The sequence below is a fragment of the Bufo gargarizans genome, chromosome 1 (assembly GCF_014858855.1).
Source record: "Bufo gargarizans isolate SCDJY-AF-19 chromosome 1, ASM1485885v1, whole genome shotgun sequence".
NCBI classification, from domain to species: Eukaryota; Metazoa; Chordata; class Amphibia; order Anura; family Bufonidae; genus Bufo; species Bufo gargarizans.
The window spans coordinates 143,791,517-143,811,670 of record NC_058080.1 but is presented as its reverse complement, the minus strand read 5'-3'; the positions used below and the strand labels follow the sequence as shown (position 1 = coordinate 143,811,670).

General features: G+C 42.8%; 1 protein-coding gene across 1 annotated transcript in view; it reads left to right on the top strand.

Annotated features, from left to right (window-relative positions):
• The first annotated feature begins 1,211 nt into the window (after positions 1-1,211).
• Positions 1,212-20,154, top strand: part of LOC122925315 (neuromedin-U-like) — a 39,322-nt gene continuing 20,379 nt past the window's right edge. Inside the window, exon 1 of the mRNA XM_044276720.1 lies at positions 1,212-1,443. Within this exon, the coding sequence (XP_044132655.1) occupies positions 1,287-1,443 (157 nt within the window). The 5' untranslated portion in view covers positions 1,212-1,286. The remainder of the gene's footprint in view (positions 1,444-20,154) is intronic.

The window sequence follows — 20,154 nt, the reverse complement described above, 5'->3', positions numbered from 1 at the left end:
TGCTGGTATAACCTGGGCATCTCCTGTATATAATAATATATGTACAGCTGCTATAAGTTATACATCTTCTTGTATATAATTACATATATAATTATATACAGAAGATGCCCAGATAAACCATCATGGTCCATATCACTATATACAAGAAGATATATAACTTATACCAGCTGTACATATATAATTATATACAGGAGATACCCAGGAGATACCCAGGTTATACCAGCATATAGCATAATAGTATCTGTATATGTATTCTGTATAATGTAGTATCATGCCTGCTGTAGTATTGAACTATCGTGTGCCACTGTCACCGGTACGATGTCCTCCTTTTGGGGGGGTGATGTCCTCCTTTTTGGGGTTCTTCAAGTGGGCATCCTAGGCTGAGGAGTAGGGGAGGTGATGGGCTCTTTAGGAGCAGAAGATACATTATTGTTTCCCATCTCAGCAAGCCAGCGCTGTGGGGGTAATGAGTAGTGTTGAGCGAATGGAGCTTTGGATCCTAGATCCGAAATTGAGGTGTTCAAAACTTTCGGTAGCAAAGCCGACTTCTAAAATGGTTTTAAAGTTTAAAAATCGATGGCTGAAGTCGTGAGACTTCGGTGATAACTCTGTTCACCTCGCCGGTGTACAGAGTCCCGTCTCTGTACAGCATTAAAAAGAAGTTTGGATCCGAAGCTCTATTCGCTCAACACTAGTAATGAGCAGGGTGCAGGAGCTGCAGCACCAAGGGGCACCGCGCACGTGGCAGGAGCTGCAGCACCAAGGGACACCGCACACGTGGCAGCGGTGGGCAGAGGCACAGAATGAGGAGACGCAGGGGGCAAGAAGGGATCCTGCACCCTGTCCAACAGGTGGGACAGAAACCTCATGCCCTCAGACTGCACATGAGAACTGAGGACAGCCAACAGCTCCTCATCAGCCATACCTGCAGGATAAGGCTCCTGACTGCTGCCCCCCAGGTTGGCTCTGCTTTTAAACCTGCACAGGTGGGGAGGAGAACAGGGAAGGAGAGGAGGGATAAACTACCCTTTTCCAGCCTATACTCATTCCCTTCTTTTGTCACCCAACCCCTCCCTGCTTGATGATCTCTTCTGAAAACATTGCGGGGAGGACTGCTTTTCTATTAACCCCTTCATCTCCACCCTAATAAGTCTCTTGCAGTCTAAGACCTCCTCCTTGTACAGTCCTGTGTCTGTCACACTATAAAATGCCAGCATCCTGCGCAGCGCTGGAGTTCACAGATCAAGAAGCCAGGTACTATCAGCAGACTGAGTGGAGAAAGTGCCATGCTGAGCCCCAGCTCCTGTAAGAGGCAGCTGGCTATGGAGAAGGTCCATGAAGACACAGCCCAGGACAGGTGCCACCAGCACAGCATCAGGGGGCATTCTACTTGTGGGCTGCTCCTTCTCATCATCTTAGTATCCTGGACCAGCATCTGTGAAGGTAAGGATCAGAACTAATAACACATCTTCAGTTAATTTTTGCAATACTGTTCATAGTCCACATGTTTTGTGGAACTACAAATCTCAGTCTGTCCTTATATATTCTTCTGCACTATGAAACCTGTGGCTTATTAGGATAGTCTGGAGCTTGCTGGGACTGGTAGTCACATAAGAGCTGGAGAGACACATGGGTGCAATGTGATAAGAGGTAGACAGGACTGTGCAAAGTGGCTGACTGCAGGTTGGACCTTGCTGGGACTAGAAATTGAGGGACACGAAATCAGATCTGTAGATCTCCTTGGAACTACAAATCTCAGCATGCCCTGATAGACTGCATGTGTAATCACTGTACTATAAAACTATGCAGCATGTGCAATGTGGCATTGGGAGACTCAGTCAAAGATGTCTGAGAGTGTAATAAAGTGTTCTATAATCAGATTGTGCACTTCTCAAGTGGAACTACATGTCTCAGCATGCTCATCTTGCTCTCAAGTTAGTTCTGTAGTGCAACCCTATACAACCTGTGGATATTATTAGAGTTAGGCCTCTTGCACACGAACGTGTGCCCCCCGTGGCCGTATTGCAGCCCGCATACGGCGGGTCCGCAATACGCGGGGCACTTGCCGTGTGCATTTCGCATTACGGATGCGGACCCATTCTTGAATGGGTCCGCAAATCCGGAGATGTGGAACGGAAGCATGGAACTGAACTCTACGGAAGCACTACAGAGTGCTATCGTGGGGTTCCGTTCCGCAAAAAGATAGAACTTGTCCTATCTTTTTGCGGGACTGACGAATCACGGACCCCATTCAAGTGAATGGGGTCACGATCCGCATGCGGCATCCCCACGGTCGGTGCTCTTTATACATACTGTTTCATATTAAGTCTACTTCTTGACAGTTTTCTAACACCCCCAAAAATGTACTGATGTAAATGCCAGCCTGTTGTGCCTGACTTGTCTGGTGGCGTCCACACGCCATCAGTCAGATGCCCCGCATGTTTGCTGCTGGGTTTCCTGACTGCACAACCTACTGACCTCTCAATAGATACACGGAGAACTCCTCTTTCCTGTCTGCTCTCATAATTTGGTTTTCTCCAAATACTGCTCATTAAAATGCTATGCATCAGAGACAGCAGCAGCTGACAGCTGGCCAAAATGAGATTATTAGAGGCCAGCACTGTGCGGACTGGAGCAGGGAGATTTGGTTAAGATCGAAAAATATATATTGAGAATATATATATATATATATATATATATACACACATATATATATATATATATATATATAGGATCATTGGAACTGAGTGGAAATAATGCACGTCTTGTGTCATAAGAAGATGTATGTTTTACTATATGTAAAATTATATTTATACAAACTTCAAGTTATGTATAGTCTATCTAATCTCATATCTATCTCTATCTATTTATTTATCATCTATCTAACCTCCTATCTATCTACAGGTGAAAGTCGAAAAATTAGAATATCGTGCAAAGTTCATTTATTTCAGTAATGCAACTTAAAAGGTGAAACTAACATATGAGAGAGACTCATTACATGCAAAGCGAGATATTTCTAGCCTTTATTTGGTATAATTTGGATGATTATGGCTTACAGCTTATGAAACCCCAAAGTCACAATTTTAAGGTCCCCTTTGCTCAGGGGGTATGGATTCATTAGCTGACTAGAGTGTAACACTTTGAGCCTAGAATATTGAACCTTTTCACAAAATTCTAATTTTAAGCTGCATTACTGATATTAATGGACTTTTGCCCGATATTCTAATTTTTCGAGTTTCACCTCTATCTATCTATCTTCATATCTATCGATCTATCTTCATATCTATCATATATCTAATCTCATATATATCATTTATCTGTCTAATGTCATATGTAAATATCATATATTTATCAAATCTCATATCTATCATCTATTTAACATTATGTCTATCATCTATCTATCTATCTATCTATCTATCTATCTATCTATCTATCGTTCGTCTATCTAATCTCATATTAGATAGATATGAGGTTTGATAGATATCATATCTATCACCTATTTATCTAATCCTCTCTATCTATATCTACCTAATCCTATCTATCTCTAATATCTATCTCTCTATCATATCTATCTATCTATCTATTTATCGATCTATAACTTTACACAAATATGAAGAGCACAGTGATATATATATATATGTATACATATATATATATATATATAGTTGGCAGTCGCATGACTTTATTTCTACAATAAGATGAACTGTAAATTAGAATATCAGGTTTGCCACTTACCTCTTTGGAGCTGCATTTCTTTGGCCATGTTAAGTATTTTACAATATATGCCAAATAACAGACTCCACTCTGCTACATTAGTTCAGTCCTCCTGGATCTTAGGATATTGGAATAATTGGTTAATGTTAAAATTCATAATGTGATGAATGGACTGAGCTTTTCACCCAGGTCATGTCAAAGCACTCAATAGTTCTCTGTAATTTCCCCAATTGAGTTACACCGGACTGAATTAAGTTGAAGGAAATGCCTTTAATATGAATGACTGCAGTGCATTCAGCACAAGTAAATAATTGGTAGACAGAGAGGACAGTATTAAATTAGTGGTGAAATTTAAACAATTAAAAGTTCATGGTAACAAGATGAAACATAGCAAATAAAAGAAGAAAAACTATATTGCATTTATTCCTGGTTTAAGAGGACAAGTCAGCAAGTATACTGCTGTGTATACTGTGCAATATGCATACTATGTGGTTTCTGTAGATAACCGTTCAGTATCTATTGTGTGTATTGGAACCTCACAGACATCCCAGGAAATAGCTGCCCAGGATAGCATAACTAATAGCTTTTTGGACTTTCTGGTCCTGGTAAGACAATTTATAGTTGAACCATTTTAGGTTACATTAAACCATGCAGCTCCTTTTATTAAAAAGTCCTTTATTGGAAGAAGGGGGTCCCCTGACCTGTACCACTCTCTGTTGAGCTCTATGGAAGTCAAGCAATCTTATAGAAGTTAGGGAAAGAGTCAAGCAAGTAAATGGATGTGGTTGAGTAAAGGGGCAGACTGGGAACTGAGAGTGGTCCTGGCAAAAAGTTGCCCCATGTAGTAGATGAGTCCAAAAATTGACAGTTGGGGCAACACAAGTAGGCAGGGCCAGTAATACTGTAGTGTATAACTAACTACCACTGTGCAGCACAAAATACTCCTGTCCACGCCACAGTATGAAACTGTATCATGGTCCTGAGGATAGCAATATAGTAGAATTCAGGAGGGCACCTGTGGCCGTTCACCAGGTCCATAAGTGCCTAATGCTGAGAGCATGAGAGCTTTATGTACCTGCATGGTGGCCAAGAGGAGGGCTTGGGCAGCCCTCTTGTCATCAGCCCACCAGGAAATTTCCCTGTAGCGTCTATAGCCAGTCCGCTCATGGTTGAGTGCCACCACCTCATCTGGCGGATCCTGTTATAGGATATGCCATAAACATCAGAGATGAGAAAAACCCTGTAATATCCTTACTGCTGTTTGCCCGGAAGACAGTACTGAATGTGTAATATATAACTCTGAATGTGGGACAACTGGCAATAGATCTGGCTGCATAGAAGATGTCTTAGTCAAGTTCTGTATATTATAAAGTGATAAATCAAATTGCATTGGATGAGAGCTGTGGCTGATTCCAACAGCATTTGTAATGGATCAAGATATTAAAGCCATCCTCTGGTTCAAGAAAAAAAGAAAAAAACATAAATAATCATCAGCAGATGATGATTGGCAGATCCGCCAATTCCCAGGCTCTTCTTCAGTCATCCAATTTGGCTACACTGCGTTTTAGTCTACCTGGTGCATACTGCTCATTTGGCATTCCAAGACATTTCCTACGGCTCTCAGATTGGCCGGCACTGCTCACGTGAACAGTGCCGGTCAATCCAAAGGTTGGACAAGCAGGATGTCTTGGACTACCAATGCACCCTCTGGAAGTACAGGGGATATCAAGACTGGCGCAAAAAGCATAATGTTTTTTAAACTAGATGTCGCTTTAAAGAAAAAATAAAGAACAAGTAACAGAAATACAGAAATGTTACCATATAGTCACAAAATATATGAAAGATGGGTTATAATTTGTAGGGGAATGAGGCTCCTTCCTATTTTTGCCATAGTAATCCTGAACTAGTTGAGGTATGGTACCCGCATGCAGTGTCAGTGCAGAGGCTTTAAGTAGCTGGTGGTTATCGCCTTTGAATATTTAAAGGGGTTGTCCAGCCAGAAATATTGAGTACCTATTGTCAGGATAGGTCATCAATATCTGATCGGTGGAGGTCCAACATCCGGCACTCCCACTGATCAGCTGTTTGAATAGGAGGTGGCGCTCCATGCGAGCGCAGATTCCTGTTCATTACGCTGCACTTCGTCTCGGAAGTGCAGTGTAATACAAGTGCTTACTCCATTCAAGTGAACAGAGCGAGTGCATGTAATTACACTACACCACCGCTCCACAGGAGACGACGCGTAGTGTAATGACGAGAAAGTGACACTCGTATGGAGCACCACCTCCTCATTAAACAGCTGATTGTCAGGGGTTGTGGAGGTCCACTCTATGATAATAAATGCCAGTAATAGATCTCATTCTGAAGAAAGGCTTGAGTTTGAGTTACTTGCATTGATTTGTATGGGCACTATGCAGTGCTCCTCTGCAGGAGAAATGATCAGCCTTCAATGGGCTCATTGTGGGGGTCCTTTTGATGGTGTTAAGCCTCCAAAGGACAATCATTTAATGGGGTTGTCTCATCAAAGATAACTCTTTTGATATTGGTGCCTATTTTACCATAAATAGCTTGATTCCCGCCACAGTGTAGTTCGCTCAACACTAGTCCTAAGCATACAACCATATGCACTAATACTAAATATGGAAAGCGGTTATTGTGGTAAGACCCATTGAACATTCTGACAGTGTCCCTTATGGCCTAACTTCTTGTGTCACCCTGTACTGTGTATCAAAAGAGAACGCTTTTCCGACTATGTACTACCATCAGGGGCAGACTGGGAACTTAAAATGGCCCTGGAGAAAAACTTAAAGTGGCCCCACCGCAATTCATTAATTCATAACTTCTAGAAGAAATAATAAAGGAATGGTACAACATAGAGACATAAGAATAGATGCTCTAGAATTGTTATTACACAGGAAATGCATGAAGCTATTAAAACAGGCATGTCTGCTGCGGTGACAGGTCCTCTTTAGGTCACTACATGTAAATGTTTTTACCGCCACAGGCTGCATCTGAGTGGTGTAGTCGCTCATATGGTCTACAGCATGATGATGGGTGGTAGCATTCTCTTTTGTGAAACAACTCTATGTATACCTTTCTGCCTGTATAAGACATATTGGGAGCTGTAGTTTTTACACTGTACTGTGCTAGGTTCTGGTGCTGTATTTGTGCAATGTGTTTGATTCTGGACAGTGATGGTCAGTTTGCAGTGTTCGCCAGCGAACACATACGGGCTGCCATTTTTAGTAAGGTAGACTCACCCGTCCGGCGATGCACAGGTAAGCCCTTTATTTGTGCCGCGAGCCGGTCTGAAATAAAATGCGGTCGCCGGGAGCAGGCAGATCAGAGAACAACCGCCGGGGACCTTCATCAGGCTGTTCTCGGAACTGCCTGCTCCCGGTGACTGCAATTGATTTCAGACCGGCTCGCGGCACAGGCACAGGTAAGGGCTTACCTGTGCATCGCCAGACGGGTGAGTCTACCTTACTAAAGATGGAAGCCTGCATGTGTTCACTGGCGAGCACTGCGAACTGACCATCACTGTTCTAGGATAGTATTTATATAATGAGCTTGGTTCTGTTACTTGGTTCTTCCACAAATGTCCTGGCCAGAGATCTTGATGGCTAAGGCTACTTTCACACTAGCGTTCGTCGGTCCGCTCGTGAGCTCCGTTTGAAGGGGCTCACGAGCGGACCCGAACGCAGCCGTCCAGCCCTGATGCAGTCTGAATGGAGCGGATCCGCTCAGACTGCATCAGTCTGGCGGCGTTCAGCCTCCGCTCCGCTCGCCTCCGCACGGACAGGCGGACAGCTGAACGCTGCTTGCAGCGTTCGGGTGTCCGCCTGGCCGTGCGGAGGCGTGCGGATCCGTCCAGACTTACAATGTAAGTCAATGGGGACGGATCCGTTTGAAGATGCCACAATATGGCTCAATCTTCAGGCGGATCCGTCCCCCATTGACTTTACATTGAAAGTCTGGACGGATCCGTACGAGGCTATTTTCACACTTAGCTGTTATATGCTAAAATAATGCAGACGGATCCGTTCTGAACGGAGCCTCCGTCTGCATTATTATGATCGGATCCGTTCAGAACGGATCCGATCGAACGCTAGTGTGAAAGTAGCCTAATATGCAAATGTCCCTCTTTTTAGGCTAAAAATGATCCTCTGTCTGACAGATGTCATATACATAGACAGGTAGACATAACAATGTTCAGTGGCAAGACTATAGAGGGTGTAATATTTGTAACTAGGTATAACTCCTGGTTGGGCCTTAAATCCCAGCAGCTATGAAGAAAATTGGGTTTATGTGGGTTTTGTGGATGCACAATGACATACAACTATAACATTAAGGGTACTTCCAGAAATGCATGAAATTACAGTGGAAAAGTCAACTATGTTCTTCTCCATGGTTCCACAGCAAAAAACATAATGGTAACCCTATATGTTATATGCTGTTTTTGCTGTGGAAATGGTTGTTGACTTCACCCTTTCCATTGCAAAAAAAATATTTAAAAAATCTGTAAGGGAGATCCACAGCATAAATTCACAGCTTGCTGCAGATCTCAAATACACACCATTGGTCAATTTAAACTGTGTTTTGCACACAGTGTGTGACTGAGATTTCTTATCTCATCCGCTTTGCTGGCAGTGTACAACGCTGTGGCTTTGCCACACAAAAATCCACCATGGTAAATCTGTAGCATTTCAGTCATGTGTGGACCACTGACAGGTAAATATCTTTGTCACTGCATGACACTGATATGTCAAGTGGTGGGATATATTAGCTAGCAAGTGAATAGTCAGTTCTTGAAGTTGGTGGGCAAATATAAGGATCTATACGACTTTGACAAGGGCCAGATTGTGATAGTTAAATGACTGGATTGCAGTGTTTCCAAAAGGGTAGGTTTTGTGGGGTTTTCTTGGTAGTCAGTGGATAGTATCTACCAAAAGTTGTCCAAGGAAGGACAACAAGTAAACCAGCAACAGGGTTATAGACATCTAAGACTCATTGATACAATCAAGGAGTGAAGGCAAGCCTAAGTGATCTGATCCCACAGAAAGTCTACTGTAGCAAAAATTCCTGAAAAAAGTTCTGCCGGCTATAATAGAAAAGTGTCAGAGGACACAGGGCTTCGCAGAAGACTAGTCAAAGTGCCCATTCTGACTAATGTCCATGGCTACTAAAAGCACCTACAATTAGCTTGTGAGCTTCGGAATTCGACTATGGAGCAATGGAAGAAGGTGGCCTGGTTTGATAAATCACATTTTCTTTTAGATCATGTGAATGGTCAGGTGTGTGCATTGCTCACCTAGGAAAGAGATGGCATCAGGATGCATTAAGGAACAAAGGCAAGCCAGCGGAGGCAATGTAACACTCTGGGCAATGTATACCTACCAAGGCAACATTATTCCCCAATGGCAGTGGGTGGCTTTCAGCGGATAAAGTGCTCTGCCACACTGCAAAAATGGTTCAAGAAAGGTTTAAGGAACATGACAAAGAGCTCAATATATTGAGTTGGCCTCAAATTACCCAGATCGCAATGAGATTTAGGCTACTTTCACATCTGGCCGGTTTTGAGATTCGGCACAGGATCTCAAAACCGCAACACAAAGCTTCAGTTTTGTCCCAATTCATTGTCAATGGGGACAAACCTGAAGAAACAGGAATGGAGTGCACCAGAATGCATTCCATTCCAGTTTGTTGTGTTCCCATAGGCGTGCGCAGCCTATTGCATTAGGGTGTGCACCCTAAAGCACAAAAACACACGCCCCGCGCACGTGTGTATTTGTGTATTTATGTATGTATGTATATATGTGTGTGTGTGTGTGTGTATATATATATATATATATATATATATATATACACACACACTGTATATATATAATTATATACACACACACATATACACACAGGCTGGGCCTCACCCTAGCATTGCCGTGACTCCGCCTCTGCGCCAAGGAACAATATATAGGGGGGGGGGGGGGAGGGCACATAATATACCACAGTCAAAAATGGGGGCGGGGGGCACTAATAATTTCCACCATATAATCATACTACTGAAAAAAACTAAATAAGTATATATAAATAAGATTACAAAATAGGAGAGTATTGCGGTATGCAGGGGTACCTTTTTATTGTACTATCCTAATACTTAAAAGACAAGCTTTCAAGAGTTTTCCTTTCTTCCTCGGTATTGCTTCATACCTGAGAAAGAGAGAAACACTCTCCAAAACTTTTCTTTAGAGTTTAAAGCAGTTTCAGCACTATAATAAAATAATTTACTTACAAAAGAAGCCATTCAGTCGTCTGCTGTACCGTCCTCTGCTTGCTTCCGCGGATCTTCCCCTCCTTTCAGTCTCTCCATAGTGCGCAGGTGCCCTGTTATGGGGGATATGTGGATGACACAGTGTTATGGGGGATCTGTGTATGACACACTTATGGGGGATCTGTGGATGACACATTGTTTTGGGGGATCTGTGGATGACACTTTTAGGGGGGATCTGTGAATGACACATTTTTATGGGAGATCTGTGAATGACACATTTTTATGGGGGATCTGTGAATGACACACTGTTATGGGGGACCTGTGGATGACACACTGTTATGGGGGACCTGTGGATGACACACTGTTATGGGGGACCTGTGGATGACACACTGTTATGGGGGACCTGTGGATGACACACTGTTATGGGGGACCTGTGGATGACACACTGTTATGGGGGATCTGTGGATGACATATGACTGAGGAGGGCTATCAGGGGACTTTATACAGGGGTAATATAACTGAGGGGTATCAGGGTAAATTATACAGGGGGTAATATAACTAAGGGGTATCAGGGTACACTATACAGGGGTAATATAACTGAGGAGGGCTATCAAGGACATTATACAGGGGTAATATAAGTTATATTTCCTCTGTATAATGTCCCCTGATAGCCCTCCTAAGTTATATTACCCCTGTATAATAATGTCCCCTGATACCCCTTAGTTATATTACCCCCTGTATAATAATGTACACTGATACCCCTTAGTTATATTACCCCGCCCTGTATAATTTAACCTGATACCCCTCAGTTATATTATATAACTGAGGGGTATCAGGGTACATTATACAGGGGGTAATATAACTAAGGGGTATCTATCAGGGTACATTATACAGGGGTAATACAAGTGAGCAGGGCTATCAGGGACATAATACAGGGGTGAGGGGTAAGATAAGTTATATTACCCCTGTATAATGTCTGATAGTAGCCTAGCCCTCCTCGGTTATATTTCCCCTCATGTACCCTGATACCCCTAGTTATATTATCCCCTGTATGATTTACCCTGATACCCCTCAGATATATTATATAACTGAGGGGTATCAGGATAATACAGGCGACAACAGAGGATTCGTAGCACTGTGGGACGGGGGGTACATACTACTTTTTTTATATGCCCAGCCCTCACCTCACCAGCTAGCAGACGGCCAGGCGCGCAGGCAGGGTAATACTATTCAGATGCAGCGTGACGTGACGTCAACTCAGCCTGCGCCGCACAGCACGCACTCCCTCTCTGCCTCTGCCGGGTCCGGGACTCCGCCCCCTATTTGAATACTAGCCACCGCCCGCCGGCAGCCCACAGCCAGATATTGTAAATGAATTGACAGCGCGGCGGGCGGCGGCAGCCAGCAAAACAGACAGGGAAATAGGCTGGGGGGCAGTGCGCATGGAGGTGACGAACCTATTAGAGTGTGCCCAGGCACACCCGGCACACCCCGTGCGCACGCCTATGTGTGTTCCCATGCTGGATACAAAATTGCCGCAAGCAGTGTTTTGTGTGCTGCATGGGAAACTGATGCAGCCAGATCCGGCACCAAAAACCATGTAAGTCAGTGGTGCCAGATGTCCGAAAGAAACGGATCCGGCCCCTTTTGATTTACAATGGTTTTTAATATAATAAAACCGTCCTGAACGGATGCAACCAGTTGTATTATTCAAACGAATGCGTTTTGCTGTGGATTTGAGATCCCTTGCCGGATCTCAAAACCGGTCAGCAAAAACGCTGATGTGAAAGTAGCCTAAACTTATGTAGGATTACTTGAAAAACAAGTCCAATCCATGGATGTTCCACCTTGTATCTTACAAGACTTCGAGTATCTGCTGCTAATAACCTGGTGCCTGATACCACCGGCCACCTTTAGATATCTTGACAAGTCAGAGCTATTTTGTAGGCATGAGGGGAGCCTTCACAAAATGTAACCAGTGGTTTTACTGTTCTGGCTCAGCAATTTACAAAAACTAATAGCATAGTATGACATACCATACAATGTAATAATCGGCCCAGATAAGCTTCATCACCGGGGCATAAGAACTCTGTCACAGAGATGAGACCTTATCCATTCTTAAAATCACTCCTGGAATCCTTGAGACTGTCATTGCCTTTATAAATAAGCAATAGACCTTATTTTCCTCATCTTCATTTTTGCCCATTAATTTTCATGTAACACCTTAGTTTATATGTACATATTCAGCCTCTATGTAAATATATTATTAAGTTATAATGCAACATTATGCAAATGTAATTGATTGGACTGATATTTTGTATTTACTGTCAGATCTATGTATTAATAGAAAAAAGATGTGAATGCATCATCATGTTAATGATTTACTGTATACTTGTACTGTCAGGCCGTGTACACTGTCAGCTGTTCTAGCTTTGAGTAGCATTAATGTGAATTACGAAGGATAAAATTACCTGCATAACTAAGATTATTTCCAGGTTCAATGTAAAGCCATCATTTCCCTTTTTTCATCAGATTCATCATGTCGGTCAGATATGTTAAAAATAGTTCTTCCCAGGAGCAGTATACAGGTATATACAGATTAGAAAAAAAGAAATGTGTCATTATATGGTTTTAATTAGCAGAAAGATAAAATGCACCGCTCCTGGTTCCCACACCGCCGCCTCTGCTGCTTCTCCCTGTGTGCGGCCAATTGCAGGTGGTGACGGGAACAAGCCTCCCTAGCGTCACCTGCTTTGCTAGGAAAAAAAAACACACCACAAATCCATTGTTTCATTCTGGAGAAAAAGTGCTTTCAATACATATGTAGAGCAGCAGTTAATTGAACTGAAGAGCGGCCCCAGGCTACCCTGTGCACCCTTAGGGCCGCTTCACACGAGCGGATGCCGTGCGTGGCATCCGCTCCGTGAAAGAGTGCCAAGACCCGCTGCAGACTGCAGAGGCACGGAGCGGTAACATGACTGTTAATGCTCCGTGCCTCTCTGTGATCTCTTTACTACGAAATCACAGTTGTCACTGTGATTTCGTAGTAAAGAGATCACAGAGAGGCACGGAGCATTAACAGTCATGTTACCGCTCCGTGCCTCTGCAGTCTGCAGCGGGTCTTGGCACTCTTTCACGGAGCGGATGCCACGCACGGCATCCGCTCGTGTGAAGCGGCCCTTACTCCTCCTGCTTCTTCTGCCATCACCTTCTCCTTCTTGATTGACAGGTCCAGGGAGGGACTGTCAGAGAAAGCAAGGTGTGTGTGTGTGTGGGGGGGGGGGGGGGGAATGGAATGCAGATCTCATATGGCCCCATTGCAAAACTTAGTATGGGAGCCCCTGCCCCACTCAGTTTCCCAGTATGTGCGACTCTATCACACATAACGTAAAGGGCAATTCCCTAGATTCCTGACAAATTTAGATTTTTTGATAAGAGGAAGACATTTTTATTATAAAAAATTGTAATGAAGAAAAAAATCACCCCTGCCTCACCCACTTTATCTGGAAAGAGTAGAACAGGTGCTTCATTAATATGAATATGGTGCTCATTGTGAAAACCACTTCTCAATCTATTTACACTAGACAACTGGTATATTACATAGATACATTTCCTGCTTCCCTCCACACTGTGTATTATGAAACTGGCTGCCTGCAGCCACCACTAGAAGGAGCTCAGTGCATAAGAGTTTATACAGTTACCATCTATATCACAGTGGCTCAGTGGTTAGCACTTGCACCTTGCAACGCTGGGTTTCCGAGCTTCAAATCCGACCAAGAACAACATCTGCATGGAGTTTGTATGTCCTCCCCTTGTTTGAGTGGGTTTCCTCCCCCACTACAAAGACATCCTAATACGGAATTTAGATTGTGAGCTCTACCAAGGAGAGTGAGTGATGATAATGTCTGTAAAGCGCTGCGGAATATGTCACCGCTATATAAGTAAGCAAAATAAAGAAAACCTCAAAGCTGCAAATAATTTCTTTGTACTGAGCTCTCCCTAGTGGTGGCTGATGTTGAATGCAGTGAATCTATGTTGGGATCAAGAGCAGTAGTCTGCACCCCCCCCCCCCCCCCCCGACACCATAGCAATCACGTGGTCTGCTTCCAGGGTAGGTACGCCACTGAACAAGGGTGCACAGAGTGGCTTGGACCCACCCTTAGTGCACTTAACTGCTCATATGGATTAAAAGGACTTTTTCTCAAGAACAAAACAATGGATCACTAAGAGAAAAAATTACATCCAGCTGATCTAGCCTCACAAAGCATTGTGCCTGGTTCACCGGTGAATTTCTTGGTGTCAGACTCCCTTTAAGAACTCAAAATCCTAACATATTAAAAATTGACGGTGAAATGCTATGACAAAGTGGACACAACTTTTTTTCTTTGCTTTATAACTTTCTCACAGAGCAGTCTTAACTTTTCAAACCAATGTATGCCAAAAGCTGTGCTACCCCCATACACTTTCAAAGTCAGGCTACCATTCTAGCGCACTTATTTGGAAGCCACATTCAATTCCGTTCCCTAGCCCTGTATCGAAATAGTATGGACAAGGCACATGGACCCCTGACAGCAGATAGGGGTTATATAAAATTCTATGTATAAAGTGGCATCGTCTTCTGTGGTAATGCACACTGTGGTACAACACTAAAAAGTACGAATATCATGGCTACAATCTATACAATAAAATACTGACAGCCATAATCTGGATTTACAACAGGCAGCGATATGTATGTAGCCAGTTGTAAGAAATATAATGTGCTTTTATAACTTTATAACTATAACATATGAATCACCAGTGCTCAAATGTTAATTTCTGCTTTTGGCTTGTAGAACCTGGAAATGGTGTAAGACGTTGCTTCCAGGAACAGAGCTAATCACGGCCGAAATAAAATCAGCATGCGCTTATGTAATTATGTTTAAAATAATCTCGGCAATAAGCTGTAACCAAATCAAATAATTAATTAAGGGCATCAGCGCAGGATTTATACCTCCGCTTTACTTTACATAATTATCCTCTTAAGTTTGGCAGTGTGTAGCACATCAGCGTGTTGAAGGTTCCCCCAGGTACGCCCCCAGGGGAATTAGTTATAGTCATAATATAAATTGGGATCTGGCCAGTGCGGTTTGTCCAGGCAGTGGTGAGGGTAGCGATATATAGTTCTTCTCTAGTCACATTGGTAACTCAAAGTGTCAGCTTTCATTTGTTATCATCAGGTTCATCTATACATCCAGCATATGAATATTATGTACTTATAAAAGATACAAAAATAATCAAGTAAACAGTATACCAAAATAAAATGATCCCAGATAATTGGTAAAATAAGCCTCATGTACAATAGATGTTCAGCTACTAGACCAGAGAATGTTTTGAATGCAGAAATGAACGAAGGGGGAAGAAGGGGGGGTTACTGCAAAATGCACAAGAATTATTCTTCAAAAAGTGAAGTATACAGTATATGCTCCACACACTACTACTTGGAGAAGTCACACAATGCACCAAGGGTTAGACATGCAACATTATGTGGCTCAAAATATTTTTTAGCAGGAGAAGAGGAAGACACAAAAAGTAAACTCCTGTTTTTCTGTCTTAAAGGGCATCTGTCAGTAGATTTTGTACCTGGCAGACCTAACATGTGTGCTTGGCAGCTGAAGGCATCTGTGTTGTTCCCATGTTCATATGTGCCCGTATTGCTGAGAAAAATTATGTTTTAATATATGCAAATTGGTTTCTAGGAGCAATGGGGGCGTTGCCATTACACCTAGAGGCTCTGCTTTCTCTGCAACTGCTACGCCCTCTGCACTTTGATTGACAGGGCCAGGTAGTGTAAGGCCCCTTTCACACAAGCTAATTCCACGCATTGGACAGTTCTGGAATGTATTGTATAACACTGACATTGTTATGTACAAAAAACAAGATGGCTGCACACCATTATATATACAAACAAAAGAGCTAAGAAGTGGGGGTCATTCTAGATAAAAGTGGTACAATACCGACTATAAATGAATAATGGAAGCTCTTAGCACACATTCGTGTCGGGCCCATCTACCAGGCATCAAGGTGGCTTCCGCAGATGGGTCCCTATGACTAAATATACTGCCTCACTTTGGACTTACTTAAGCCTACATATTCAGGGCAGTGTAGGAACCAGCTACAAAAGTACTCTGCTCAGAAGTCCCGGGTAGATGGGCGTGTCCAGTCTAAAAGAGGTGCTACCCTCAATATATACTACAAGAGAATTTAGACTAGAACCTTCAGAATCCCAGGTGCATATCCATGAAGCAAACATAATTACAAAAAAACAAGATAGCTGCACACCATTATATATACAAACAATAGAGCTAAGAAGTGGGGGTCATTCTAAATAAAAGTGGTACAATACCGACCATAAATGATTCAATGGAAGCTCTTAGTGCACATATTTGCTCAAACATGTGTCGGGCCCATCTACCAGGCGTCAAGGTGGCTTCCGCAGATGGGTCCCTAACACTAAATATACTGCCTCACTTTGGACTTACTTAAGCCTACAATATTCAGGGCAGTGTAGGAACCAGCTACAAAAGTACTCTGCTCAGAAGTCCCGGGTAGATGGGCGTGTCCAGTCTAAAAGAGGTGCTACCCTCAATATATACTACAAGAGAATTTAGACTAGAACCTTCAGACTCACAGGTGCATATCCATGAAGCGAACATAATTACAAAAAACAAGATGTCTGCACACCGTTATATATACAAACAATAGAGCTAAGAAATGGGGATCATTCTAAATAAAAGTAAAAATACATTTCTAACCTCTAAGGGTTGCATAGCATCATAAATCAATATAATGCTATGCGACCCCGTCAGTACTGGGAGGTCAAAACAGGTTCTCTCGCTGACACATGCTGCGAGTCCAATGCGTGGAACTCGCAGAGAAAACAGAGCCTTTAGGTGGAACGGCAACGCCCTCGTTGCTCCTACAGACTATTTTGCATATATTTAAACATAAGTTTTATCAGCAGTGCGGGCACATATGAACATGGGACCAACACAGATGCCTTCAGCTGCCAAGCGCACATGTAACAGGTCAGCCAGATTCACAGGCGCACATGTAACAGGTCAGCCGGTGTCATAGGTACAAATCTGCTGACAGGTGCCCTTTAACACATAGGTTAGTGCAATAGACGTCATTTTTAATCATTCAAAAATCCATTCACCCCCACACTGCTTATAAATATTCCCCATCTAAGAAAAGCTTAGAATAACAACCAATATAGTAAATATTTTGGGTGTCCCTGACCTGTTGGCTTTTTCGGTCCTCATGCTGCACTATAAAATGGGTGACTCTGCCATCCAATCCATTAATTTCTGTGCTTTAGGTTCTGCTAATGTCTGGCATTAGTTGTCAGAAAAGTCTAGGTGGAAGTTTCAGGAATACAACCTACTCCTATGTGCAGTGAAGGTGTAGAGAGTGGATAGGAGATGACCTGGACAAGGGCAACTACACAGAGTCTTTTGATTATGACTCAATCTACTGTTTTGTCCTTAGCACCGATGTCTGCTACAAGCACCCGCTGATCTGATACTGGTGACCTGTCTGGAGAGTACATAATCACGGGTGGGCAATCTATTTAAAGGTGTTATCTGGGAAATAATAACAATGAGCTATCATCAGGATAGGTCATCATTATCACATCAGGGGGTTTCAGGGAGCTGCTGCTCTCACCGGAGCTCTGGTGAGCGATGCAAGCTCCCGGCAGCTTTCCAAGGACTGTGCAGTACATCGTATAGTGGCAGTGCTTGGTATTGCAGCTCAGACCCATTGATTTGAATGGGGCTCAGCTGCAACTAGGTCACATGACCAATATCACTGGCCTAGGAAGAGCTCAAGGCCTCTGCGGTGCTCAGGGGTCCCGGGTTTTGGATCCCTGAAGATCTGATACTGTTCTGATATCCTGAGGATAAGTCATAAATATCTTTACCTGGACAACAGCTTTAAGGCTTCCCCTTTCTTCACAGTACATAGGGGTAGGTTGTATTCTTGAACATGTAGAATTTGCTGACATCACATAGTCATAAGAATAGGTTATCATCAATATCTAAAAGGTGGAGAACTCCATTAAAGGAGTTGTCTGGTCAAGTAAAAAGATAGAGAAATGTTGTGTCCGTATCATAAAAAACTCACACCTATCAGACTATATTTCCAGTTATCCCCAATGGTCATGCGACCAGTAGTGTTGTCTATATTGATGCTACAAGACTACCCATCTGTTGATCATGTGTCCTCACCACAGGATTGCCCCATGCCCTAGATATGTGCAGATCCCAACTCTTATCTTCAGAAGATGGCCCCCGAAGAGAAGGTGTATTCACTGCTATGAGATTCCAAAAAATAACTGTGCAGGTGCTCTCAGCTATTTTCGGAACTCATATAGCAATGAACAGAGGGCGGACATGCATGCGTGGCTGCTCTCCCTTCATTTCTTTTTTTTTTTTTACTAATCTGTTTATATTTTCTGATTGCAGATTTTTCTATTCCACTTCTTTTTTTTTATTATTATTTTTATTGTACAATACTATGAACAATTCGCAATGACATATATGCCGCTACATTTTAGATAGTCAAAACATTACACTTTTACAGAATAAAGTTACAATGCCGTGTCAAAAATCTGTTTCTCAGATTTGTGAAATACCAAGGAGCAAGGCATAGCTGCATAACAGTAGATTAGGAACCTTCGTAACCGGGGAAAGGGAGGGAGAAGGAATGTGGAGGGGGGGGGGAGGGGGGGAGAAGGGGATAAGGAAAGGGAGTGGGTTATAAAATTATTGGAACCCCTCAGGTATCATGAATTATCTTGCTGAAATGTGAAGATATAGCATAAATGTAGCCTCTCCCTTCATTTCTATGTCCCCATTGTGGAGATAGGAACAGGTCCCCAAGGTCATGCCTGCATCTATCTGATGTTGATGGCATATCCTAACTACATGACATCAAGTTGGTAATACCCCTTTATACCAAATATTGGTTCACTTAGTTTGAGACAGAATTGAGGCACAATTCTGGTGCACAATGTTGCATATTAGACTACATCCCCTTTCAGTTGAAGTCACCAATTTGTGCCACACTTTGATGCACTTTATGGCACAGTCTAGGTGCACTGACGTTAGTAAATGGTCCAATATGCCTACATAACTGGTGTGGAAATTTTTAGAAAAAAGATACACAATGATGCAACATACTGCAGGGCATTATCCCAATAAAAACACAAAGATGGGTGTGCGATATATAATGCTGACCTTGGGGAGTTGTGGTAGGAACACAACATCCTTGTAGCCATATAGATAGCTGGGGCTGCAGACCAACATCTCAACCGGGAACACAGATGGAGCTGGTGAAAAGTGACTGCCAAAGATATAGCGTCTTTACTGCCTGAGGAAGTGACAAGTCCAGTCCCGAAACGTGTTACTTTTTACACTACTAATAAAAAAACAGTGCCTGCCTGGCAATGTCCTTTTTTTCTCCGGCACCTAAAGTTACATGACTGGCATTGCATTCATAAATCAGAAGGCTACATCACTGATCGTGTTTTGTCTATGAGGACAGGGCAAACAGGAGGTGTGATCACATAAATGCCAGATGGTCCATCTTGCTGCAACACTAAGCACTACACTTACACAACCATCTGAGAGAACAGGAGCCAACGCCAAAACTGATAATATAGTCTAATGGTTGAGAGTATCATTTGAAGCTTACACAACATTACTCTTTTTCAGTTGACTGGAAAACCCCTTTTAGTCAGGAATACTTACCAACATTTTAATCCAAAATTCTAATCCTCGTTAGTTTTCATCTCGAATACCTAAAAAATACAGGAAACACCGTATTTCCATAGAAATTTTCGTAAACACAGTCCCTTTTGTGCTTCAGTTGCAGGACTGTTGACAAATATGGGCATGCCATCACCTGTTGCTGTGGTAGAAGATGTAATCACATTAAAAGGCTCACAATGTAAATGTAACAAAAAAAAAAAAATCATATCTCATCTATCCTCCACCATTCCGGTACACCAACCAACAGGAAATGAATGCTCATCCAATCACTGGCTGAGGCAGATCATTGTTGTGACCAGGGATTGGCTGAGCAGTCATTTCCTGCATGTCGAGAGGGACCAGGAAAATATATGGATTTAG